The 27253-nt window shown below is 46.0% G+C and overlaps 1 protein-coding gene across 1 annotated transcript in view; it reads left to right on the top strand.

Moving 5' to 3' along the window:
• Positions 1 to 5345: 5345 nt before the first annotated feature.
• MVB12B (multivesicular body subunit 12B) overlaps positions 5346 to 27253 on the top strand; it is a 122848-nt gene continuing 100940 nt past the window's right edge. The window contains exons 1-2 of the mRNA XM_056860607.1: positions 5346 to 5464; positions 20728 to 20850. Coding sequence (XP_056716585.1) covers positions 5399 to 5464; positions 20728 to 20850 — 189 coding nt within the window. The 5' untranslated portion in view covers positions 5346 to 5398. The remainder of the gene's footprint in view (positions 5465 to 20727; positions 20851 to 27253) is intronic.

Consider the following 27253-nt stretch of genomic DNA (forward strand, 5'->3'; position numbering starts at 1 on the left):
AGGAAGAGAAAGAAGCACCTTTTTACCACACCGTTTACTCATGCTGGGTTTTGCAATGACCACATTTGTCCGGGAGCAGCATAGCAAGCACGCCAATCACACTGTGACTTCCCTGATTGGCTGGAACAATGGAAGGTAGGACTAGGCTTGTTTCTTGGGTGGAAGACTGCCTGTACATTTTGCCTGGTTTCGCCTAAAGGAGCAGGTCTGTATCTTGGGGGCACTGCTGGACCCGGGCCTCCTGTTGGATTGACAGGGGGCAGTGGTGACCGGGGGGGAGGGGTCTTTTACCAGCTTTGGCTGATGAGCCAGCTTAGTCCTTCTGGGGAGGAAAGACCTTGCCGCTGTGGTGCATGCCCTAATAACATCTAGATTTGATAACTGTGGTGTGCCCTGCATGGGGCTACCCTTTAAGACTGTATGGAAGCTACAGCTGGTACAGAATGCTATGGCCAGAATACTGACTGGAATAGGTCACAGGAATCATATCATTCTGGGCTTGTTCCATCTATACTGGCTCCGTTTGCTTGTGGGCGCAATTCAAGGTGCTGGTGTTGACCTTTAAAGCCCTATATGGCTTAAGGCTATCATACTTTAAGGATTGCCTTCTTCCATACGAACCTACTCATCCACTCTGGTCATCTTCAGAGGCTCTGCTTCAGGTGCTCCTGCCATCTCAGGCTAGACAGGTAAGCAACCTGATAAAAGGCCTTCTTGGTCATGGTGCCAAACCTTTGGACCTCCCTCCCCAGGGAGATTTGTCTGTCTCCCTGTATTGTTGACTTCTGCAAGCAGTTGAAGACTTTTTTATTTTGTTGGCATTCCCCCAGTAATTGCAATTGCCTTCCTCCCTTATTGTGTTGGTATGTGTGTTGGTCTGTTTATGTTTTTATTGAATTGCTTATTTTATATATACTTTATTTTATATGCTGTTTTAATATTGAAATGTTTTGATGTTTGCTGCCTTGGAGTCTCTACTTGGGTGGAAAGCAGTATATATTTTTTAAAAAAATAAATATAATAATAAACATATAAAATGCAAAAATACAATTGAAACCATCAATAAAAACCAACTGCATAAAATCAGTAAAACAATTGGATGGCAGTCATACACTGGAGTTTATGTTAACAGAGGTGACATTTGTAGACACATTTGTGACATGACTTTTTTAAGGGTGGCCCCCCAGACTTGGAACTCCCTTCCCCAGGAAACTTGTTTTCCTCCACTTTTATTTCTGGCCTTCCAGTGATCTGTTTAAACTATTCAGCCCTGGTGGGTTCTTAGTGGCAGATAAACTGAATTAATCTTCTGATAGTATTGTTTTCCCCTACCCTCACTGATTCTTATGTAGTTTTGCTGCTGATGTTGGTTTTTATTGCTTCTCAAATAGTGTTTTATTGCGGCTTTATGTCTGCCTGCCAGGTCCTGGGTTTTGTCTTTTGAATTATGTTGCCTCATTTCAAATGTTCAATTGGAAGCCACCTTGGATGCTGATTTTAGCCAAAAGGTGGACTTTAAATTTTCTAAACTAGTTAATAAGAATAAACAACAATGTAATACATAAATGCAATTAGAGGGTGATCGTGATCAGAAGGCAGAACCTCCCCAAACCAAGCCTACTTCCCCTTCATCTCTCACCAAATGCACAGGGTGATGGCATTTCTTCACCTGGCGCCTGAATCTCAAAAGACTTGGTGTAAAGGTGAATAGACACTGGGACAGCATTTCACAGATGGAGCAACACAACGGGAAAGGCATAGCCGTCCACTTTATACAGGAACATGGGAAGAGCCCTGCTGGAAGAGAGCAACGATCCATCTAGTCCAGCTTTAAGATGGCCAGCCAGTTACCCTGCAGCAGCAGCATGCACCCCCCCCACCCAACCGGATATGCACCTATAGCCATATGGGAGCAGGCAGCCTCTCAAGTACCCTGATGCGGTTAACCTATGAGACTCATTATCACGAGGTGTGTTAATAAGCCATTAACTTACAGCCCAAGTCTATGAATGATTAATCAGAAGAAAGCCTACTAAGTTAAAGAGAATGTTTGGGAAGTACACACACGGCTGCAGCTTTAAGGAGGTATTATGAAGTATTACGTAGATGCAGGGAGAAGTTTGTAGCCAGCGACTGGTCACGATAACTACGCAGAACCTCCAGGTACAGATATCTCTACATGCCAGATGCTTATGCCCTGCTTGAGATCGCCCAGAGGCATCTAGTGGGCCGCTGCCAGAAAAAGGAAACTGGCCTAATGAACTGAGACAGCAAGGTAGACTTCTCCTGACTATGGAAGATCCACTGATTTTGCAATTTGTAATAATCTCTTCTCCTTTCTGGAAATGTATTGAAATGTATTAGGACAGCAAGGGAATAGCTTGAGGCTGGGCAGGGTATCTCTGTGTGTCTGTGTGCCAGTAATTGGGGCAAGAGTCACGGAGGGTTACAGTGAACCATAACAAGAACTGGGTGAAACTGTTGCTATACTGCCGCCTCTCTGTCTGTACTACAATCAGATATGCCCTGAATGTTGATGGCTGTCATATCTTGAATTTGGATAAATATCCCTTCCTCAGTATGATCGGGACTCAGAGATTTCTGCCCATTAGGGCTTCTGGGTCGCAGCTGCCAGAATAAACTGTTTCCCCCACGAACCCGTTTACCGCTACAGAACCACGCGGCCAATTCGACCCAGCAGCAAAAGCCCCTCGGAGCCCATCGAGTCCTCCCCCGTTGGATTGCAGCCTGGGGCCAACCCAGAATAAACTGCTTTCTTGAAAGAACGGTTCGGGTCTCTATTTCCCCCACGAACCCCAGTTTGCCGCTACAGAACCAGGCGGCCAATTCGACCCAGCAGCAAAAGCCCCCCGGAGCCCGAGTCCTCTCCCGTTGGATTGCAGCCTGGGGCCAACCCAGAATAAACTGCTTTCTTGAAATAACGGTTCGGGTCTCTATTTCCCCCACGCACCCCGGTTTGCCGCTACAGAACCAGGCGGCCAATTCGACCCAGCAGCAAAAGCCCCCCGGAGCCCGAGTCCTCTCCCGTTGGATTGCAGCCTGGGGCCAACCCAGAATAAACTGCTTTCTTGAAATAACGGTTCGGGTCTCTATTTCCCCCACGCACCCCGGTTTGCCGCTACAGAACCAGGCGGCCAATTCGACCCAGCAGCAAAAGCCCCCCGGAGCCCGAGTCCTCTCCCGTTGGATTGCAGCCTGGGGCCAACCCAGAATAAACTGCTTTCTTGAAAGAACGGTTCGGGTCTCTATTTCCCCCACGAACCCCGGTTTGCCGCTACAGAACCAGGCGGCCAATTCGACCCAGCAGCAAACCCCCCCCCCCCGGAGCCCATCGAGTCCTCCCCCGTTGGATTGCAGCCTGGGGCCAACTTAGCCCGGGCGAGCCGGCCTTCCCCGGCTCGGAAGTGACGCCCCCGAGCCCGCAAGCCGACCCTCTCTCAAGCCTACGTGCCCAGGCATCCAGGCGGAGGCTCCCCCGGCGAGATCCCCGAGCCCGGGCGAGTGGGAGACCCACCTAGGCGCCCCCCCCCCCCCCCGGCTCCAGCGGCTTCCCGGGCCCAGGTGGAGAGGGGCCCGGGCTTTGCCGCTCTCCAGAGGCGCATTTCCCCCATCGGAAGGCTCCAAACTCTGCCTGGGGGGCTCATTGGGGAGTTGGGAGAATTCGGCTGGGAGAGAGAGCGGCAGAGCCCCCCCCCCCCACCGGACCTTTTCGGTTTCTGCCCCCACGGCTGCCCCCTTGAGAGATGCGGCTGAATGGAAGACAGTCGAGATCCCAGACCAAAAAAGACTGGATGCAAAAGGATGCCCCAATGGACCGAGATGGCGAAGCTGGCAGCTTTGATAAACCAGAATGATCATGTACAATTTTTTTTTGGGGGGGGGGGAATGGGAGGCTTGGAGGACTTCCTGTGAAAATCAATTTGTGATGGGATCATTGAAAGGACATTCTTGGATCTAATCCCTTACCTACACTTTGTATTAATTTTATATTAGGTACTGATCTCATAATGTTGGATGGGATAAGAACAGGTTAAAGATAATGCCGGGATTCGTTCCCTTAGCAAAAGTTTACACAATTCATTTTTAGATGGAAGAGGGAGAGGGGGAAGTCATTTCACTGTCACATTAGTGATATTATTGTCGAAGGCTTTCACGGTCAGAGTTCATCGGTTCTCGCAGGTTATCCGGCCTGTGTGACCGTGGTCTTGGTCTTTTCTTTCCTGACGTTTCGCCAGCAGCTGTGGCAGGCATCTTCAGAGGAGTCACACTGAAGGACAGGGTCTCTCAGTGTCAAGTGTGTAGGAAGAGTAATCCATAGTCAGAAAGGGGTTGGGTTGAGCTGAATCATTGTCCTGCAAAAAGTATCCAAGGTAATGTGCAAATCATTGTCCTGGAAGTGTCAAGATAATGCGCTAATGAGGCATACCCTACCAGAAAATATTGTTGTTAGTCTTGAAGGTGCTACTGGACTCTGGCCCTTTTGGAGGGTGTGGTATGTGAGTGATGTTGTTGTTTAGAACCAAGTAGTGATGTTGTTTTTTAGAACCAAGTAGTGATGTTATTTTTTAGAACCAATTAGTGATGTTTTTTTTTTAATTTTCATTGTTACTATTTAGTATTGGATGTTTTTGTGTTGATATATTGAATGAATGAATGAATGAATGAATGAATGAATGAATGAATATATATATATATATATATATATATATATATATATATATATATAGATAGATAGATAGATAGATAGATAGATATATAGATATATATATAGATATATATATATAGATATATATATATAGATATAGATATAGATATATATAGATATAGATGTAGATATAGATATAGATGTAGATATAGATATATATAAAGAGAGAGCGAGCGGCAGAGGCCAGGCCGAGCCTGGCCCCCGTCCTCGGCTCCCTGCGTGCGCCTAGGGCGCAAAGGCGCGGCGGCGTCGGTGCGCCCTGGGCGCGCCGGGGCCGCCTTTGGGTCCCCTCCAGACCCCCGGGCCGGGCTGGAGGGGGCGTCGGGGCGGGCTCCGGGAGGCAGGGGGCTGTGTGCATGCGCTGCGGCGACGTCTCCTGGTCGGAGGCGGCGCCAGGCAGGCAGGCAGGCTCGGCCGGGCCGCCTTCCTCCGTCCCTCCGCCCGCCCTCGCCGCCGGCCGAGGCTCCAGACGGCTCCGTGGCGCTGGGCTCGCCGGGCCGGGGCTGGGGGGCCTCGATCTGGCGCGCCCGGTAAGGATCGCCGCCGCCGCCTCTTCCTCCTCCTCCTCCTCTTCCTGCTGGGCCCCGAAAGGCCACCTCTCCGCCTCTCCTCTTCCTCCTCCTCCTCCTCCTCCTCCTGCCGCTGCCTCTCCGCTCCCCGCCCCGCCGGGCAATGAGAAGCTGCTTCTGCCTGAAACGGGGGAGCCGCGATCAGCCGCCGCCAGCGCCCCGGGCAACAGTTAAGTGTCTCCCCGGGAGCCTGGCCGGGCCCTGCTACCCCCCTCCCCTCCTTCTCCCCCCGGCCCTGGGGCCTCTCCCCTAGTTGCCCACCCCCCACTCCAGCTCTCCTTCAGCTTCGATTTCCCCCCTTGGGGTGGCTTTTTTTGGGGGGGGGGATCACAATGGCCTGGATCACAATGGAGCTGCTCCCCCCCCATTTCCGCCTAGCCCCCTGTTTGGCTGGGGGTGATGTTGGGGTGCGCTGCTCGTGGTGGGGACCCGGCTTCTGGCTTTTTTGGGGGGCAAGCTGGAGGCTTTGGCGAGAGGGGTTTCCTGGCAAGGGTTCATGACAATAGGCTGGCTTTGTCTTCTGCGGTACGCCCCCCCCATTGTAATGCACCCCCCCCCTATTCTAAAACAGGAAATGAAAATTGCTTTTTCTCCCCCAACCAACAATCTGCAGTAACGAAACCTAGCAAGACCTGGCACAAGATGGAATCAACCCTCTAAAGCTTTAGTGATATATTTATTTCCCCTTTAGCTCCCCCCCCCCTTGTTTCTTGAAGACAGAAGCCTGCCTTCAATTGAATCAGACCATTGGTCCATGGAGTATTCTCAGTCAGGTTCCTTTTCAGGACTAACCCAAGATGCCAGGGACTGTTCCAGGGACGTTCCGCTTGCAAAGCCTGCGCTTTGTTCTTGCACAAATAACACCTTAGGTTGTTTTTTTAAGGCTTCTATCTCTCCCTCCTCTCCTGTGCTGCCACTTTGAGTAGGATGCTTTCTCCTGCAGCAGTTGAAGTGAGTCATACCAATAATATCTAGGTGGAATGAACAAGGAGCCAAGGAAGATTTTTCCCTCCGTGTGCTGCCGATCTGCGGAACTCAATGCTGATAGAAGGTCTCAAGGCCTGGGGTGTTCTGAGCGAGGTGCAGCTCTACAGTTTTCTTCCGCTACCCCATTAAAAACCCGATCCAGGTAGAGACAATAAAACACTTTTAGACCACCATTCTGGTAGTTGCATTGTGAAGAGCTGGAAATGTTGAAGAAAGGGCAGCCAAAGCAAACAGAGCGTTGGAACATCCTTTCCCCACAAGCAAAAGCTAAAATATATTGGGCTTTAGAGTTTAGGGGGGAAATACAGCTAATGGAGAACATGGAAGTGGGTTATACAATTTTGAATGGAAAAACCATTATCCCTTTTATAAAATTAGAATTCGGGGTCACTCAATGCTTGGCAGCAAGTTCTGGCAGATGAAAGAGAACTTCCCAAATTCATAATTAATTTGGGACTTTTTCATTGATTAAAAAGGAGTGCTCCTAATTAATTGATTAGCCGATTTTTTTTTTAAAAAAGGTTAATAGTTTTTTCCCCCCATCCATGTACAAAAAAGAAGCATAGGAGGTACATGGAAATTCCAGCACTGCTGTCAGAAAAGGCATCTCCATAGCAAGTTATCCAGGTATCATGCCACATTCTTCCACGAATAGTACAATCCTAGGCAGTCTAAGCCCATTGATTTCAATGGGTTTAGAGTGGAGTAATTTTGGATAGGATTCCAGTGTATTCCATGAATAAGGTGTAGATTTGATAGCACACCTTGCAGCAAGACGTGCACCAGTTTGTAATTCATCAAATGTACACAACTCCACATCCTCCAGAGTAGTCCAGGAACAGCTGGACAATTAACACTTAATGTGTTGGAAATTTTTTTTTAAATTCACAAGGAGGGTTGGGGTGGGACTGCAGTTGACCCAAGTAGCAGAATTATATGGTAGAGTTCTGAGGAGGTGTTACTTCAGGTGGCAGGCAGGGGTGGATTGTGTTTTTGAATGCTCGTTGCCTTAAAACAAATTCTTGCAAGTAGAAAATAAGCCCAGGTAGCCAGAATTCTTTCCCTTGATGTTCTTGATTTTTGCTCGCATGGAATTTTCCCATGGAAACTTTTAAAATGACAACTCCCAGTGGCAGCCTGAAGAATCCACTCCACTCTGTCAGGATTCTGGCACCTCTCTCTTCTTCATGGGTATCCTTTTGGTCATTATCTGTCTTCCACCTTTATTGTGCATTCCTTAACAGTTACACATTTCTAAGTCCACCGTAGTAATTGGGTTTAGGAGGGTGTAACTCTGCTTATGTTTGCACTACTCACTTGTGCTGTGTTGTCTAAAACGTACATGTTAATTACAACATGTTAACAGGGCAACTATCTGATTGTTTGGGTTTCTTTGGGGTGTGGAGCAGTCCACATCCTGCCATGATAGCCATCTGCGTTATCGACTGTTGCTATTTTGGAAAGCCCAATTCAGGCCCCCGATTCCCCTCTCATCTGAGTTCCCTTTGCTGTAGTCACAGGAAGCTTAAGAGGAGGGTTTAATGCTCCCATTGACGTACCAGGGGGGGAAAGCATGCATCCTGTTTGATAACAATGTCAGCTTTCTTTCCCTATAACCACCTGTCATACAGCTCAGGGTAGAATTAACCACACCACATGTCTTGAAAGATGGAATCAAAGTGGGAAAGAAACCCAGTCTCCCAACCAGATGCTTATATTCGTTAGAAATTCCGGTCTTATTGTACATATTAGAGCATTAAGCTGCTTGCCAATGTACCACAGTGTTGCATGCATATAGTACTTCAATGTATTAAAAGCAAATCACATCTTTCTGGGTTCCCTGCAACAGCCCTCAAAGGTAGGTCAGTAATTTTAACACAGTCTCGACGATGTGGGGGGGGGGGGTGTCTATGAGAACTCATTTTTAAAAACTTATTTGTACCCCACCTGATCTTCTCAGGCTCGGAGGACCCCAAAAACACAAGTATCTAGCAACAGGTTAAAATATAATAAGCAATTACAATGCACACTTTGAAATTATGCAATTAAAACACACTCTTAAAAAAAAGGTTTGGTTAAAAATGTAGACAAATTTGCCCAAACAGGTTGCCCTCCGCCAATAAAATCATTTTATGGAATAGCGGGTTGCTTAACAGAGAAATCTTAAGGGTGGGGGAGTTGCAGTGAGCCTGGGGATGGCGCCGCTCCGCCACCTCCTGAGTGACTTCCTGACCAGCGCAGCAAGCTGAAAATGGGAATTTCCCCTAAGCCCTGAGAAATTGCTCCATACAGTTTCATGGGGCTGTGCCACCGCTTTTGCTGGTGCAGGTGTGCGCCGGCAAAAGGGGACATTCCTGGGGCGAAAGGGCTCAGGGAGCTGACTTTTGGTGCCAGTGCGAGACCCTGTGCCAGAAAAACGTTGCCAGTGAGTCTCTGCTGGTGCTTCGCCTCACGCTGCTGCGCCACTCCCTGGCGCCGGCCTAAGTGGTCCCGTGCCGGCATTAGTGCCCATTTGTACAGTACAAGTGGCACTGATGCTGGCGCTTTAGTCACGTTGCCTCCTGACGCCATGCCCCCCCTTCAGTATTGTGTTGTAAGTCTACTTAATACCTTTGTTGTCAAGTTAAAATTTGTACTTGGGATTTCCCAGCTGCTTTAATGTATTGGCTATTAATTGGGAACCCCCTGAACAGGTTCTTACCTCTCCCATGAACTTACTAGAAATGCCTTAGGAAAGACACTTAATCAATCTTCGGTGTGCCTTTGCAATGTGGGGATATCACTACTGACTATCTTACCAGAGTTGTTGTATATAAAACACTCCAGACTGTTTAAAATGCTATGTAGATTATGATTATTATTAATAATGATGATGTAACTCTGCTACACCAGCCATGGCAGTCTCGTACCAGCTGGCTGCATACGATGACATACAATTAAGCTAAACTTCTTAATAGAGCCACAGAAGTTACTAGTCCATAGTTTTAATTGACTTATCTGCTCATGCATGCCTACAGAAGTCAGTGTGGACTAAAACAAACAATTGGGTGTGTGTGTAAATGTTTCCTGCCTGTTCTGTCTGTGCACCTTAAGGCAAGCATTCTTCGCTACAGGTGACCATGCTGGTAACGTTGCATTTCACGCATCCTTAATCAAAAACAGCATCCTGAGCATGGTGGCAGATGATACGTTACTGGCTACCTGTGGGCTGACACCAGTACTTATACAATTTGTAGTCAGTTTCCATGCCCCCAACCAAGGCCCTCTAGCTACTGGTGGCTGAAAAACTGGGCATCCTAAAGGGCATAAGGAAGGCCTGCTAGAACAGACTGAGGTTCATCTTGCATGCTGTGGCTCAGTGGTAGAGCATCTGCTTAGCATGCAGAAGGTCCCAGGTTCAATCCCCGGCATCTCCAATTAAAGGGATCAAGCAAGTAGGTGATGTGAAAGTCCTCTGCCTGAGACCCTGGAGAGCCGATGCCAGTCTGAGTAGACAACACTGACTTTGATGGACCATGGGTCTGATTCAGTATAAGGCAGCTTCATGTGTTCACCAGTAGGTTTCTCCCAGTTACCAGCCTGATGTTTCCGGGAACCTCACATGCAGAGCAGAAAGGCTGAAGCCCTCTTACGATTTCTAGGCTGAGCATCTTGGATTTAAAAGCATACTGCTTCTGAACAGTGCGGTTCAACTGTTGGCTATCATGGCTAATGATAAATAATTAGCACTTGTTATGCAATACATATGTATAAGTTATGTACAGTATGTAATATACAGTCTTTCTCTACATATTGTATACCTGACCCCTGAGGTAGGCCAGCGGGATTCCTATATTTCAGACTGTAACCTAAGGCTGAGGAATGTTGGATTGCCTAAGGCTACCTAATGAGTGCTTAGCAGAGGCAACATTTGAACTAGGGACCCCTTGGTTCACAGGTCATTTGCTTAGCCCCTGTGCAATACCTACCTGACTTCTTTCAAAGTGCATCCTTAGTGTTGGGCATTTTTAATTAGGTTTTTGTCCCATCCACCTTTGGAACTCAAGGTGGTGTATACGACTGCCTCATTTCTTCCTTACAGCCAACCCTTCGAAGTAGGACTGGGCTGAGAGAGTGTGGCTGACCCAAGGCCATCAAGAAAACTTCATGGCAGAATGCGGGGTTGAACTGGGCCCCCTTGATCCCACTGTAGCCATTCGGCCAAGTTTTTGCAACCTTGCTAGCCCCATCAGTTTATGAATTGGCTCTGGATCTGTGTTAGCAATGGACCATGAAGCCAAGTTTCATAAACTCAGAGATTCACCATGACAGTATAAGCTGTTGATTGCAGTACTAATGGGTGGAGTTATCCCTTCTCTCTACGGGATACCATTCCCCCCCCCTTTCTATCCAGCCCTGTCTCCCTGGAACTCAGGGCACATACATAGATCTCCCTTCGTTCCTTTTATCTTCACAACAGTCCTCTGAAGTAGTCTAGGCCGAGGGAGAATGACAGTGGAGTGCTCAAGCAAGTTCACTCAGTGAGTTTCCCAGCGTGCGAGCATTTGAAGCCGGGTTTCACATGAACACATGAAGCTGGCTTCTACTGAATCAGACCCCTGGTCCATCAAAGTTAGTATTGTCTATTCAGACTGGCAGCGACTCTCCAGGGTCTCGGGCGGAGGTCTTTCACATCACCTACCTGCCTAGTCCCTTTAACTGGAGATGCCGGGGATTGAACCTGGGACCTTCTGCATGCCAAGCAGATGCTCTACCACTGAGCCACAGTCTCCTCAGCCTTAGTCCAGCATTCTAATCTTTATACCACACATTGGCTCAAGATAGTAAGCAGAAATACTTGGATGTTCCATATTTTTAAGGAGTTTTAGGCATTCCTAAGGTTGCACAGCAAGACTAAAATCCCACAGCAAGTTCGAAAATGGCAGAAGAAACATAACTTGGTCAGTGTCCCAGGGTGGGCGTGGGGTAGCTCAGAATCTCAGCTGCATCCCCAGGCAAATGAGCTTGGTAATCTGTGCTAAGTTTAGGACAACACTGATCTGAATCTCTCAAGCACATCCTACTTCCTTGGTTCAAAGTAAACACAGCCTGCAGGACTGAAAAAATAATGCCCTTAAACAGACAACTAGCAGCCTTTTTGTGGGGATTGTTGGCTCAGTGGCAATGCAGCGTGAAATAAGGAACAGGCCTTATGCGTGTGTTTGGAGGCGGGTTTCTAAAGCTGGAGCGATTCTGGGAAACTGGACTTCCAAACTCTGCAAGGTTTGCTGTGCGCCTACTGTGACCTCTTTAACTGGAGATGCTGGGGACTGACCCTGCAGCCATCGGTTTGCAAAGCACATATTCAGTCTCTAAGGTCCAAACTAGACATGACGGCACCCTCGTGGCTGCCATGAAGATCCTACCACCATCTTAAAGTGATTTTAAAATGCTCTGAGGGCCCAATACTGATTGGGCTGGCAGTGTGGCTGGCTGATGCGCTGTTGTGACTCCCCCCACCATGTCTTTTCAACAGCCACAGAAGGGAGGATGTATGTGTTTTGGCACTTGGGAAGAAGAAGAAGAGTTGGTTTTTATATGCCGATTTTCTCTACCTGTTAAGGAAAATAAAACCGGCTTACAATCTCCTTCCCTTCCTCTCCCCACAACAGACAGCTTGTGAGGAAGGTGGGGCTGAGAGAGTTCGGAGAGAACTGTGACTAGCCCAAGGTCACCCAGCAGGCTTCATGTGGAGGAGTGGGGAAACCAACCCGTTTCAGCAGATTAGAGTCTACTGCTCCTGTGGAGGAGTGGGGAATCAAACGTGGCTCTCCAGATTAGAGTCCACCGCTCTTAACCACTACTCCACACTGGCTCCAGGGGGAACGGGGACGAGACAACCTCATCCCCCAGTGCTGTGTGCCAGGTTAAGATTGGGCCCTTGCGGCATTTTAAAATCACTCTAAAGTGGCAGTAGCATCCCCGTGGCAGGCATGAGGGTGCTCTCACGTCTAGTTTGGGCCTGCACATCTTTTGGGGCTGGCTCGCTCATGAAGCTCGTGGCTTCATAGTTGTAGCGCCACGGTGAATTGGGTGCGTTAGTGAGCATTGGATCTGCAGCAGCTATCGATTTTGTTTTTCAGACTTCTGGGTAATTAAGGGATTTCTCAGAAGCTTACCAGGGGTTTCTCTGCCAAAGTCCATTAAGGGTTTACAAGCTTGCTGTTTCTCGATGTCCAGCCACAAGGGAGTGCGCTTGAGTGTCTTCTTACTTGGGACTACGGGGAGGTGATAAGATCTGACCCGTGCTTCACTTTAGCAGACCCTGGAACCAAATCAAACCATTTAGTCCCACATCCTGCTTCTCAGAGCGACCGGTCAAATGTCCTCTAGAAGCCCACACACAAGCTATGAAAGCAACAGCCTTCTTGCTGCGTTGCTCTCCATTAACTGATCTGTGTGTCGCCCAGAATGCTCTGGGATATACAGGGGTGCCAAGTAGTCATAAAGCCTGGTGCGCAACACAGCGTGTACGTAACTAAATTCCTCAGGACCTGTGGAGTGGCAGCTGAATGTGTGAACTGACTCCATTGAAAAATGTTGCAGTTGTGGTGATGTGAGATAAAATGTAAGCTTTGCCTATGGTGTTAGAAACTGTGGTTGTCCATGCACACCTTTGGGAGATAGTGTATATATGAAATAATCTCCAGATACAATTGTGCTTGTTTGGGTAAGTTCGTGTGTCTTGCTCCCATCAAGCCGATCATGTTCGGGTTCATCTAACTTGGTTTCTTATTGCTTGAGGGCTGGAAGAATCCTGCCAGTGCTGTTCAATTGTTGATTATGCTCATTCATACATGCAAATCATGTTCGCATTGTCGAGCGGATGTGCGTGTGTGAACCTGTCCCGAGAGCCTTAAGAAATAGGAAATAAAAGGATATGGTGGTGGGGGAGCTGTATTGGGGGGTGGGAGAGGTCTATACCTAATTAGTGTACCAGAGTTTTCTTCATTATTTGAATTAAATGCGTATGAATACCCACCAGACGTTGATGCCCATAGGTTTCTTCAATTGTATGGATCTGTTTTGAGTTCTAAGCTAAGTTGTGCTTCCTCTGCTGGTGTGGGGAGGGGGCTGGTTCATTGCTCCCCCCATTCCACCCAGAGAGTGATGGTGATTCAAACCTCCCCCCCATGTAGAAAGGCCTTTATTTCTCTTTTCACGCATTTTCCCTCCCCCTTCCATACATTCCCTTTACAAAACTGGCCTTTGTGAGCCACTGACAAAGTCCGAATTGATGTGGATTTCCTCTCGCCCCCTGCAGCTCGCTTTGAGTCCCACACCCACAAGGAACTCCTTTGTGCTTCCAAGCTGACAAAGGTTTCTCTTTTTCCTTCTTCCTTGCAGGACTGAAGGCTTCAGATTATTTTTGGCAGCCCCTAATGGAGAGGGAAATGTTCCTCTCTGTGCCAAAATATACCCAGAAGCTCCTGGAACCTGTTTGGTTACTCGGATAACCATCTTGCTAGGGTGTTCATTAGCCTAGTTTGTAGGCTTCAGCCTGCCAGGAGGTTTTGCACTTTGGCCTTTTAGCCTGGATGATTTTTGCCCCTTTAAGAGTCGTGGCTGATTGCAGCCCTGCAGCAAGGGAAAAAGTGTTCTGTGAATGCTCAGAGATGGTCTCTTCTTGATACCTCATATGTTCAGAAGCTGAGGCCTGGCATTGTCTTATTCCATACATGAGGCCAAACCAAAACTAAGCTAAACTCAGTCTTAAAAGTCATCAGATAGCTTAGGGATCTTTGTGGATCGACGTTCTAGTGAGACCATGCAGAGCCGGACTCTCACCCAGAATGCCAAACTAGGACTGGGAATGACCTGGGTTTAAATCCCATGAAAGTCAATGGGTGACTGTGCCTTTGGTCTCACTTGACCTAGCCTACCTCACAGGGATGCTGTGAGGATAAAGTGGAGGCGAGGAGAACCATGTTTACTGTTTTGTATTGTCGGGGTGTGGGAGGGGCAAAGCTGAATCGTATTCAGCTGTGAGGCCAAGCCTGGCTTTTAAGCAGGTGAATCCAGGCCTATTCTTCAATGGAGGGATCTTTGGGCCATTTGCTGGCGCCCCTAGTAGATCTCAAGGAGAAGCCTGAAGTGCAGCAGGCTGCATAGCTGTCGACCAGCCCAGCTAATCCAGTCTCCTCATGCTGGCAACCGGTCATCAGTGCTCAGTGGTGCTCATGCTTGTTCACTTTTTCAGTTTTGTGCTGTTGTGACCCAATTATCCGTAGAGTCCAATAAGGACAATGGGGGGGAGTTTGGTATAAAAAGAACACAGTTCTTTATTTGGCCAAGTAGAGAGCCGGGGTGGACAGACCCAATAAGCAAAGTGGGAAGCTGCCACCCCGAACAAAGGAGCAATAGAACTTTTATACTTCATACAAAAGAGGCGAATACATTGCCGTACGAGGAGGCAGATCATATAGCACATTAGAGAATACAGTGCTTGTGCTACCATATACGGATAATAAGCAGAGTCAGCACAGCGGCTTGCGCAGGCGTAGCTAGATAGCCCTTTGCGCTTGCGCAGAAGAGCAAGAAATGCCATTCAGATGAGAGAGCCCCCTGTATACCGGACCAGGCGCCGATGTTGCAGTGTTATCTCTAGGCACAACGGTACCTGAAGCGGGCTCTGAGCCTTGAGCACATCCAGCCCTGCTACTGTCAGGCCTACTTTTCACTGAAGCCTTTCCCTCCCTCTCCCCTTCACACAGAAATCCAGCATATCAGGGAGAACGGTTTTATTTAGTTATTAAGGAAATATAAATGGCGCCTCACAACGTAAAAGCGACACAATAAAATTATAAAAACAACAACCTAGTGAATGATAAAAAGCAAGACATAAACACAAGCCGGGGCATTAAAAAAGCAGCCTGAAACAACATTCATAATTTTATTTGTTTATTTATTTTACAAAATGTATTTTCTGCCTTTCTGCCCTCACATAAAACAGTCCTCAGGCTAAATACAGACCACGAAAACGGCAATGTCAGACGTGGTACAACCTGGACACCGGGGGGCGGGGGGAACTGTCTTAATGAGAACCAGGCCTATTGTCCCAGGTTTAATTGGTGAGATATCTGGTTTTGGAGTCCCTGATGCTGAAGGTGTGTAACGCGGGTATAAGGTGGATGGGCTGTCTTTCAGAAATGTGTGTGTGTGTGTTCTATTTAGACCAGAGCAGCCCTGCCTGGCTTCTGGACATTTTGCCCAAAAACCATCGCATGCCAAAAGGAAGGTCCTCAGGGTGAAAAGCTACCTAGAAATCCCATTCCAATGAGTGTGTTTTGGGCTGGGTGTGTGTGTGGTTTATTGATTCCCTGTACATGTGGCATAAAGTACTTACATCTTACATTTTTTAGTTTTGCTGTAATGTTATTAGTGCTTAGGATGAGATGGGCTAGGTGTTCAAAAATGGTTTCTTCTTCCACATGAAATGGAATGCTAGAGAAAAGTGTTTTTCCGGAGTACTGCCTGCTCCGTTACTGCTTCCTAAGCTGGGTTTAATCACCCATGTCAGGCTCATTCATCCTCTTGGCCCTAACATAATCTCCCCTGGAACATCCACACACTTGACGGCCCTCCTAGCGCCTAGAAGTCTTGTGTGTGTACAGTTCTTTCCACGCTGTGTTTTGCCGCTTGTTTCTGTTGTTCTGGAGTGTGGACTCCTTGGCGGCAGGTGTGATCTTGGTATTCCCCACTTGAGTTATGCCTCACGTGCTGTATTTTTGGGGCGGTGCGAACACTGCTTTTGGAAGTGTTTTTTTAATTCCCTTCCAAGCAGAGAAGCAATTCATTTCTCATTGTGAAATGCAGCAGTGTAAAGTTTGTGCCTTGGAGGAACTGAAGAGCCAGCAAGATTTTTGAGAAGTCAACTTGGAAGGAGGAGAGATGGAACTCTGTGGGCGAAAACGCACGGTCGCTTTAAAGGTAAAGGTCCCCTGTGCAAGCACCGGGTCATTCCTGACCCATGGGGTGACTTCACATCCCGACGTTTACCAGGCAGACTTTGTTTACGGGTTGGTTTTCCAGTGTCTTCCCCAGTCCTCTTCCCTTTACCTCCAGCAAGCTGGGTACTCATTTGACCGACCTTGGAAGGATGGAAGGCTGAGTCAACCTTGACCGGCTACCTGAAACCAACTTCCGTTGGGATTGAACTCAGGTCGTGAGCAGAGTTTGGATTGCAGTGCTGCAGCTTACCACTCTGCACCACGGGGCTGCCTCCTTTATTCCCTGTTTCAGCCAGGATTCAGCCAGGATTGAATGTGTGTTCGCTGAATGTGTGTTCGATTCTGGCTGAATCCTGGCTGAAACAGGGAATAAAGGAGGCTTTATTAAGCGACCATGCGTTTTCGCTCTGTGTGTGCCGAGGAGAAGGGATATCCTGTTCTTGCTGTGGTGTTCCGGTCTGTCACACACACACACACACACACACTGCAGGGACTGCAAGCTTAACTGCATAGGTTTTGAATTGGGAGTCCCCTTCTGTGAGTGAGACCTGGTTGTTTTTTCATTATAATTTATTGCGGTCCTTTTGCCAGTATTACAAAGTTAAAACATCATTAAAACAACAATAGTTCAATACAACAACAAAAATAGCTGCATGAACATTTGAGCTAGTCAAATTTCAAATTTCAGTACCTTTATTGGCGTACCATCAAGCAGTCGATCAAATAAAACCAACCATCTAAACATCATTTGACCTCCTCCTCTTAACAATTTCATCAAAAAATTTAGCCACAGATTCAGTAGTCTCAGAATCTCAGGAGGATAGCAACTATTTGATCTCACTATCATCAGCTTGATCTACATGATTTGAGAGAAAGGGATCTAAAAGGACCGCATGAATTTCACAATAAAATGGACAATACAAGAGCATATGGTCAATACTTTCAATCTGCCCCAGGGCACATTTACACACCCTGGCGGAGTATGGGATTTTCTTATATCTCCCATACAGAATAGCAGAAGGGAGAACATTAAAACGGGCTAACATAAATGCCCTCCGGAGATGAGGGACAGTAAGACAGGACAAGTACTCTGGCATGGATTTGAGCTAGTCAAGTGGGTTTAAAACTCGGCGTCCGCTTCAATATCGTTTCCCCACGTCTTGCGTATCCCTAGACAGAATTGGGCAACTTGTCTGGATACCCAGTCGTTTCTGTCCGACAACAAATATTCCAGTTTGGCCGCATCAGGTTCATCAAGAAGCCCAACGACCACTGGCTGGAGATATTTTGATCTGGCCTCCTTGACCTGGTTGTGATTAGGCGCTAAGGAAGTAGGTGACAGCCAGAAACCACAGATGATAATGCCCCTGGGAAAAACATTAAAAGCTGGGAAAAACACAAAAAGCTGTCCTATACCAAGTCAGACTATTGCCTTATCTAGCTGAATACTGTTTGCTCTGATTGGTAGTTATTCTTTAGGGCCTGGGGCGGGGAAAAAGTTTCACCTACTACCTAGAAATGATTATTTCTTGAGGGAAGAAAAACATTAAAAAAAAAACCATTGTGGGGAAATGAAATATACATTATACTTATTTTCTCATCAAACCGAAATGTATTTTTTTCCTGCTTTAAGAACAGGAGGCGTCATTTATAACCTTGTTAGTATACAGAATTGTACAGTTCGGCATGTTTATGGAATTTAAAAGAACAGTTGCCTTGCAGTGCAGTTATAAGCAGAGTAACATAGAGTAAGCCCATTGAAGTCAATGGGTTTAGAGGAGTGTAACTCTGTTTAGAATTGCATGGTTGGTTTGTTCAAATAAAATTGCTAATATATCTAATAGTAGAAAGAGCGAGCGAGCTGCAACTGCAGTACCCTGTGTTACCTAAGTATCCATAACTTTTTTACCATCTGGGAAGTTTAGAAAAAGCAAAAGTTGGTAACAAAGGAGTTTTTCAGTAAACAAAAGGAGGCTTATTATTTTAATTTAGACATGGTCTTCCTACAGCCACAGTCTCAGCAGATTTGAATATTGTGTTTAACTTGATGGAGAAAACAGTGACCTTTGTAATGGTGTATTATTATCATACCCACAAATATGTCTGATTAGTTGTGGACAAAACAATTTAAACATCTACAATATACGTGGGAATTGTAATTCTCTAATACTTTAGATTGTATTACGGGTCTTCATACGGGTCTGAAGAACTACCTAGTTCTTAGAAAAATGTTTGAATGAGCAAAAACTTTGTCTATAAAAGCATTTCACTAATTCCAAAAGAAAATGTTTCATAGCAGATTTTTCAGCGTTTCCCCACATTTCAAGTTCTTCCATTAGAAAAAAATTGAAAAAAGGATGGGGAAGACCTTTTTTTTTTACACACTGTCACAATTCTTTCAATGCCTGCTGCCTGACATGTTTTAATTGGAGATACCCGGGTCTGAATTTAGGCCTTTCTGCATTCAAAGCATAACACTCTATATGATAGGGCACAGGCAAAAACCGGCTTCCTCCCCTTTTCGGTGCCTTAGTATCTTTTTTTTTTTTTTTTTTAGTACTGCCAGTGAATTTACATTTGTTTTGAGTTGGGCTGCAGTGCAGATCAAGCTGAATCCTAGTCTGAGAGTAGATTCCACCTGGGCCTGACTTGGGCTACACGTAGCTATCACCTTGAAAACACCACCAACAAAAAAAACACCACATCCCATATTTCTTCGTTAAATTGCTTGCTTTCTTCATTTATAGTCCACCTATCTCTCTTGAGACCCAAGGTGGATTACACAGTTTAAAAATATAATAGAAGTGTAATAACGAACAATGCATTAAGGCTGGATCACAGGATTAGAGAGCGCAAAACCAGCATTATAACACGTACAACAATCTACAACAACACGTACAACATACAAAGTAATGAAGCTAGATGACAAAACTAGAAAATAACGCAAAAATAAAAGTATGATACATATGAACAGCATAGTATTTTTCAACAGATGTTATAACTACAACCCTGTTCCTCTTGCACAAACCTGGCTCGGGGCTAAAGTTGGATGCATGCTTTGCTCCTCCCTTCCCATGTAGAGAATCCTAAATAGAAATTAACTTGGATTGTTTGATATACAGACAGAAGCATATGGATCAAGCCAGTCTTCCTGCTTGGGATTTTAAACTTGGATTGAACTGTTGGGACCAGACCACACAAAATGTTTAGCCACCAATCAGGTTGGCAGCTGCAGGGAACTTGGCTACCCATGCATGCAGTGCTCAATTCAAAACAGGACTGCAGCACCGGGAGAGGAGGGGCTCCATGCCTTCCCCCAATGATATGGGTTTTTCAGAAAAATCTGCATCAATTTAAATTTATTTAAATAATGTTAGCAGAATTTAAATAATGCTAGCAAAAGAAGGGGACTACACTATGTACAGGCCTGGTGCATGTATCAGCCCTGGGCTTTGCCCATTCTTCATATTTGACATTTAGACCACCTGATATGATTAATTTGCAGCACAGCAGCCCTGACAACTATAGATAGACTGTGTATGTGGGGTGGATGAATTTTCCATGGAAAAATACAGCGTCAGAAAATTTTCTACCCCACATCGCTAACCATCATCCCAAGCAGAAATGGGGTGTGTATGTGTGGGTGGGGGAGACTTTTTTGCATGTGCCCTATCATGTAATTTACTAACGTCAGTTAACTCACATGCCCGTGAGTGTAACTGAAGAATAACATGTCTGAGCAGAATTCTTGTGGAAAGGAAAGAAGTCAGATGAGATCTGTGACAAGCTAAGATCCTGCACTTTCTGTACCCAAATTGTCTAGGCTTCTGAAGTCTCCAGCTTGGCAGTTGGGTCAGGGGACAGGCTGCAGTTCTTGGTAAGCCAGGTATGATGCAAAAGGCTGTTGTTGCTCACCCCATCTTGAAAAGCCCAAGTACTGTGTCAGATTCGGCAGCTGGAATAAATTCTGTGAACTTGAACATATTTTTCACATGCTCAAGTTCACAGTGATGAAAAGCTCCAGAATTTCAGCCCTTGTCTGGCTTCTGGCATCAAGTAATGCTCACAACTCCTTTGACTACCTTGAGGACTCTTAAGTTTGCCATTTTGCCACGATTTTTTTTTAAAGCTGACATTTCTGGAGAGTGGCTATGGGCCTATCACAGTTCTGGCTTCCCATTTCCATTCCACAGGCTATTACCCTTAGGTTTCTCTGCAGTTTTTGCACGGGGATCTGCCCCAATTGAATGGTCTGAAGAGGGTAACCCATGTTCTAAGTGCAAGCCTAAGTGCAGAGTCTGTGCCATTTCTTATCAATAACAATAGTTGCTTTGGTTCAGCTTGCTAACCTGGCTGGAGTGTTTGTTCTGGCAGCTTTCAGCTATGCAGCGATAACGTCTGCTGGCTTTTAGCCTGGTGACCTTGCCGTTCCACTAAGTCCTCTTTGCTGTTGCAGGATCAGTCCACGATGCCTGAGGTTAGAGACCTTGCCGATGCTTTGCCAGATGTGCAGATGGACCCAATCACCGGAGTCGGGGTTGTTGCTTCTCGGAACCGGGCGCCTACAGGTTATGACGTAGTAAGTACATATGACTAAACTGAGGCTATCGTATTTTAATCACATCATGTGACAACAAGAGTCACTGGAAAAGACATGCTAGAAAAAGTTGAGCAGCAGGAAAAGAGGAAGACCCAACAAGAGATGGACTGACTCAATAAAGGAAGCCACAGCCCTCAATTTGCAAGATCTGAGCAAGGCTGTCAAAGACAGGACATTTTGGAGGACTTTCATTCATAGGGTCGCCATGAGTCGGAAGCGACTTGACGGCACTTAACACACACACACACACACACACACACACACAAGTATATGGGAGTGAGGAGCAGTCTTATTATTTATATTAATTTCCGTTAATTGTGTGTCCAGCTGTCCTTGGCTCAGAATGTGAACTCTTATTGGGTACAGAATCTTTTATAAAAATATTATACAGATTCCAGAACTGGAAAAAAGGCAAGATAAAATGGCAGAATATGCAGTGATAGCGAAACTATCCAGTTTGGTGAAAGGCAGATCTATGGAAGAATTTCACAAGAAATGAGGTTCTTACTTTGATTATATAAAGTAGAGATTACAACTCAGTAAAGAAGGGTGGAGATTTATCAGTGTATAACAGAATAGCAATATAAAGATACTGGATTTATTATATATATGAAATAGTTTAGCTGGAGTAATAGATGGAGAATAAAATTAAAGTATAGACTAAAAGAAGTGGTGTAAATGTGAGATATGAATTGTATCAAGAACTATCGATAGATGGTTTGAAGGGCAGTGGGAATATTGATGAAGGGCTTGGAAATTATCAATCAAGCAAATTTCCAGCAGGAAATGTAAGATTAGTTTAAAACGAGTCTTCTGGAAGATTGATAACACTATGCGTGTGAAAGAATGAGTATGTAATGTGTGTTTTTATTGAAAAAATTTAAATAAAAAATATTTTTTTAAAAAATATTTACAGTACCCACAATTTAGCCTGCCTGTTTCTCTCCCCACAAAGAAACGCATCCTCGTGATGAGTTATCTTCTAGTGCCGCTGTAATCTCTAGCTCCTTGCAAACTCTCTGCACTTCCTTGTATCATAAAGGGGGGGGGGGGCAGTGGCTGACAGACTCAGCTGATAACCAGGAAGCCTCCGGTTCGAATTTCACCTCTGCCAAGAACTCTCCCTTAGAGAAGTCTCTCTCTCTTTCTCTCTCTCTGTTAATCTCACCTGCCCCCAGCTGCAATGCAGAGATAGGTAAATGTTATTAAATTGCATGTTGTAAGAACTGGAAATTGTGGGAAGTGCTTTAAGCCCTTGAATGTGCTATGTAAAAAGCCTACACATGTCAGTGCCAGCCCCCTCCAGGGACATGAAAGACTGGTGTGGATCATTAACTACTGGCATAATTGCAGATCAGATTGTGCATGCAGTCCCCTGGGCACCCACGGATAATGTGCTCGTATCTGTTCGGGACACTTATCTGCAACAGCAAGTGTGTGGTTTTTTGCATCGAAAGTAGAACATCTCCTTTCATTGCTGCATGATGCGCCTCTGCCTTAAACAAGTCTCTTCCTCCAAATGGGCATTATGCTGTCTGGTTTATTAAATTTATCTCCTGCCAACCCCTGGAGGCTTCAGGCAGCTTCCAAAGAAAATAAAATCATAAATAAACGTTACAGTAATGAATAAAAACAAACTCACAGATTACAATCAGAACCTGTCTATTAAGAGCACTCGAACGTTGGGCAGCTAAAAATACATTCCCCTAATTTTGCATTGAGATGTAAGCTCTGTGTTTGCCAGACTCGTGGTTTTTGAGTGTAGAATTTATTGAAGAACTAGAGGATTTCTGGTTTTGTTAAGACAGACCAAAGGGGGAAAATGTTTCTAGCACCCATGGCACACGGGCTGGGTTTGTGAAGGCTTGGAGACCTAAGTGGGAGCTAAGCAGCATCCTTGTTTTGGGGGGTAGACTTCCATAGGTGCTACTGAGCAATCCTGCAGCCTTATTGACCAATTACAGCCTTAGACTGAGCCAAACGTGGGGTCAAACGTGGAGGATAAGTTAATTTTGCAATGTCTCAGGGTGGGGACACCCAGGCTGCTAGCTCAAAATTGTGATGTAATCTATTTACATCGCTTTAAAAATAAAATAGACATTTTCCTTTTATTATTCATGAGATCTTATAGATGAGATGGGATCACGACCACGAGTGTGTTACACGGTTGCCTGATGAAGAAGAAGAAGAGTTGGTTTTTATATGCCGACTTTCTCTACCACTTAAGGGAGACTCAAACCGGCTTACAATCGTTTTCCCTTCCCCTCCCCACAACAGATACCCTGTGAGGTGGGTGAGGCTGAGAGAACGTGACTTGCCCAAGGTCACCCAGCTGGCTTCGTGTGTAGGAGTGGGGAAACCAACCCAGTTCACCAGATTAGCCTCCACCACTCATGTGGAGGAGCGGGGAATCAAACCCGATTCTCCAGATTAGACTCCAACGCTTCAAACCATCGCTCTTAACCACTACACCATCCTGACTCTTGTATCCCTCCCCCCCCCCGTATTCTCCTGTATGGGCTGTGTTAGGGTTTTCACTGGTGTACTCTTGTGAAATAAACGTGTGGGTCCTTGTTACTGATGTCACTGAGGGGGAAAGAATTTAGAATATTACCGGGCAAAAACTGACTGAGCAGATCCTCGGGTAGTGGTTTCCTCGTGTTGGAAATGCTTGTAAAGTCGGTGCTGGTCTTCCATCAATGGATCACTTAGTTTGGTGTAGTGAATCTGACCTAGAAGTTTTGACAAAAAAGAGGGAGTACTTACCTGACCAGTTGTGACTACAAAATTAGTGCCACAAAATCAGGCTGCTGGGTTGGGCCTTGGCTCTACGGCTGACTCTGTGGCTGGCTCGGGTGGACCTTGAGCATGTTATCTCATGGTCTCATACAAATCTATTACATTATGCTGCTCCTCCAGTACCATCACATAGAACCAGTGTGGTGTAGTGGTTAAGACTAGTGACAGACAAGGTTCGAATCCCTGCTTGTGCCATGGAAGCTCACTGGGTGACATTCAGCCAGTTACACTCTCTCAGCCTAACCTACTTCACAGGGATGTTGTGAGGATAACATGGAGGTATAAAGAACGATGTAAGCTGGTTTGGGTCCCCATTTGGGGATAAAGGTGGGGTATAAATGAATGAAGTAAGTAAATAAATAAATGTACATATAATATCTTAAATCCCAGAAAGAAAAATTTCTATGTGTTTCTGGAATGTCAGAAGCCCTGTTCACAAGTTACTGTGAACACATGTACAATCCATGTACAGTGTACATTTGCTTTTTCTTTATATGTACACTAAGTAATTCTCATGTTACATTCAGCTCATGTACAGCTGAACATGTGATTGAAACTATATATCTCTATCTGTCTGTCTGTCTGTCTGTCTGTCTATCTATCTATCTATCTATCTATCTATCTATCTATCTATCTATCTATCTATCTATCTATCTATCTATCTATCTATCTATCTATCTATCTATCTATCTATCATAGAGCTGGAAGGGACCACCAGGGCCATCAAGTCCAACCCCCTGCACAATGCAGGAAATTCACAACTACCTCCCCCCTCCATACCCCTAGTGACCAGAAGATGGCCACATTTGTGTGTGTGTGTGTGTGTGTGTGTGTGTGTGTGTGTATATATATATATATATATATGTGTGTGTGTGTGTGTGTGTGTGTGTGTGTATGTGTGTGTGTGTGTGTATACACACACAAATACATATACAGATACTGGTCCCCGTTTTCACCTGTCAAGTGAACGTTCATTGGCTCTTTCTTGCAAAGAGGTGTACGCCTGGCAATCGATTTCTCCACCAGACCTCCCTTAAAGTATACCCATTCTGCCCTTCTCACGCTTGGGCTCTAGTTCTGGGCACAGGATTTCGCTTTTGTGGCCAAAGAGTTCAGGTTTGTTTGGCTTGCATCAGTGCAAAATTCAAAGCTACCTGCCTAGAGCCCAAGGAAAAGGATTAATTGGAATATCCTCCCTTCAGTCAGTTTACAGAACTTCATGTGCGTCTCTCTCCATTCTCCACTGACTCATCAGGCAAGTTTTATGGCACGCTGCCATTCCTTGGATTTGCAAGTCAATTCCGGTCGAGCAGTCTTGGTTTAATTTGCTTGTTTGCGATAATATCTGAAGCTACAACAGTCTGGAAATAAATGCCTATTATTTTGGGTGCGGTGGAACACAGGCAGGATGGTGCTGCTGCAGTCATCTAAGGATGGTGCTGCTGCAGTCATCTTGGTAGGGGGCTTCTTAGAGGCACCTGGTTGGCCACTGTGTGAACAGACTTCTGGACTTGAAGGGCCTCGGTCTGATCCAGCGTGGCCTTTCCTATGTTCTTATGTTCTTAAAGGAGATGGGGTGTTTCCTCCAGGCCCCAGGCCAGTGCTGGTTCCGCCCATAACTCGTTACCCTCTTTGCCTTTGCCTGCTTTGCTTTGCCTCCTCCGCATAAGAACTACCTTGTTTTATAAGGCGGAAGGTCCACCAAGTCCAGCATTCTGATCCGAGCAATGTTCGAACAGCTGTCTCTGTGAAAACTTGTAAGTAAGGCTTAACAGATGCTCGAAGCAAATGGGGAGGGGGGGCAGGAGGCATCCGCCCTAGTGTTTTGCTTCACATATTAAGGCACTTGATGCTCAGGTCACGAGGCAATATGAAAACTCTCACTGTGGTGCCGGTTGCCCCCTCCCACTCATACACCCACACACTTCCATATGCTGCTTAAACCCTTTCCATGCCAGCCACCCCCTCCCCCTGGTCAAAAACCGGCTCTGTTTTCCAAATATCTGACCCCTCATCAAAAGCATGCAGACATGGACCATTCTTGATCTCAGCTTCTGGTACTTGGAAGAATACTGCTTATGAATGTGGGGGCTTCATTGAGCAATCATAGCTAATAGCTGCTCATCGATTTACATTCTCTGTGGCTTTGGCTAACCCAGGACACGCTGCACAGTGGCATGCTATCTTGGATGTAGGAGCTGTCAAGAGAGGGGAAGGGCCGTAGCTCAGTGGTAGAGCATTTGCTTGGCATGCAGAAGGTCCCAGGCTCAATCCCCGGCATCTCCAGTTAAAGGGACTAGGCAAGTAGGTGATGTGAAAGACCTCAACCTGAGACCCCGGAGAGCTGCTGCTGGTCTGAGTAGACAATACTGACTTTGATGGACCGAGGGTCTGATTCAGTATGAGGCAGCTTCATGTGTTCAGCTGTTCCTCTTGCTGCATCTCACATTCCCCTCCCCTCCCCATGTCATATATCCCAGGCCCTTGCTTAGTTTTTGTTCAGATGCTTGGTGGTGTCATTCTAGCTCTTGGCAAAGGGTTGGGCAGTGCATATCCAGCTTTCGGGCTTGCATCTGGCAGCCAGGGATATTCTCTTAGATGTTACAAGCAGTATGAGATTGTGAGAATGAGATCCCATGGGGATGTGTCCAGGAGGTATTTATAGGTAGCCCAGGTGAGTAGAAACCAATGAAGAAAGTGGGGTGGAGCATGACCCTGCCCAGATTCTGCAAAAGACATTGGATGCTGCAGACGCGCCCCTCTTCTAACCATAGTCTGCTCACTTGGGTTGGTCCATAATCCAAGAGATTGAAAACCGGAATCAAAACTACATTTTGCTAGAACCAGTTTGTTGGAAGCTTCTGGGGCCCTTTTTTTTTTAATCCAAATTTTTTTGCATGTCTTAAAAATCATCATCTGATTCATTAGAGTTAAATACTGGAGTCGATGTTTGAACTGTAGTAGAAAAGGCAATGGCTTTGGCTTCTGTTTAGAATCCCAGCTGTTTGCAAGAAGGAGAGCTTCTAGAAGTTTTGTATTTATTTAATTTTGTTAAAAGCTAAGAAAGGGTTGGCACAGCTGAAGGAGAGGAAGCATCCCCCTTTCTCCATTGTCTCTGCATGCAGTTTGAAAATTCAGTGTTTGCACCATTTCAACGAGGTGTCAGGGACTGTAGCTCAGTAGCAGAGCATCTGTTTGGCATGCGGAAGGTCCCAGGTTCAATCCCCGGCATCTCCAGTTAGAGACTAGGCATGTAGGTGATGCGAAAGACCTCTGCCTGAGACCTTGGAGAGCTGCTGCCGGTCTGAGTAGACAATACTGACTTTGATGGACCAAGGGTCTGATTCAGTATAAGGCAGCTTCATGTGCTCATATTTGGAAAACTGAGTTGTTTTTTGACCGGGAATGGCATGGGGAGGATTTAAAGAGCTGGTGGGAAGAAAATTTGTGTCACTGATTTGCAGCCAAGAGGTGGCCAGAACAGGTGTTGTTTTTTTTCCAGTGGTGGTACTTTGCCTTTGGAATGCTTTCCCCCTTTAGGTTTGCCTGGTGCCTACTACTTTACCAGTCTTTTAGGTGCAAG

The sequence above is a fragment of the Euleptes europaea genome, chromosome 14 (assembly GCF_029931775.1).
Source record: "Euleptes europaea isolate rEulEur1 chromosome 14, rEulEur1.hap1, whole genome shotgun sequence".
Classification (NCBI taxonomy): Eukaryota; Metazoa; Chordata; class Lepidosauria; order Squamata; family Sphaerodactylidae; genus Euleptes; species Euleptes europaea.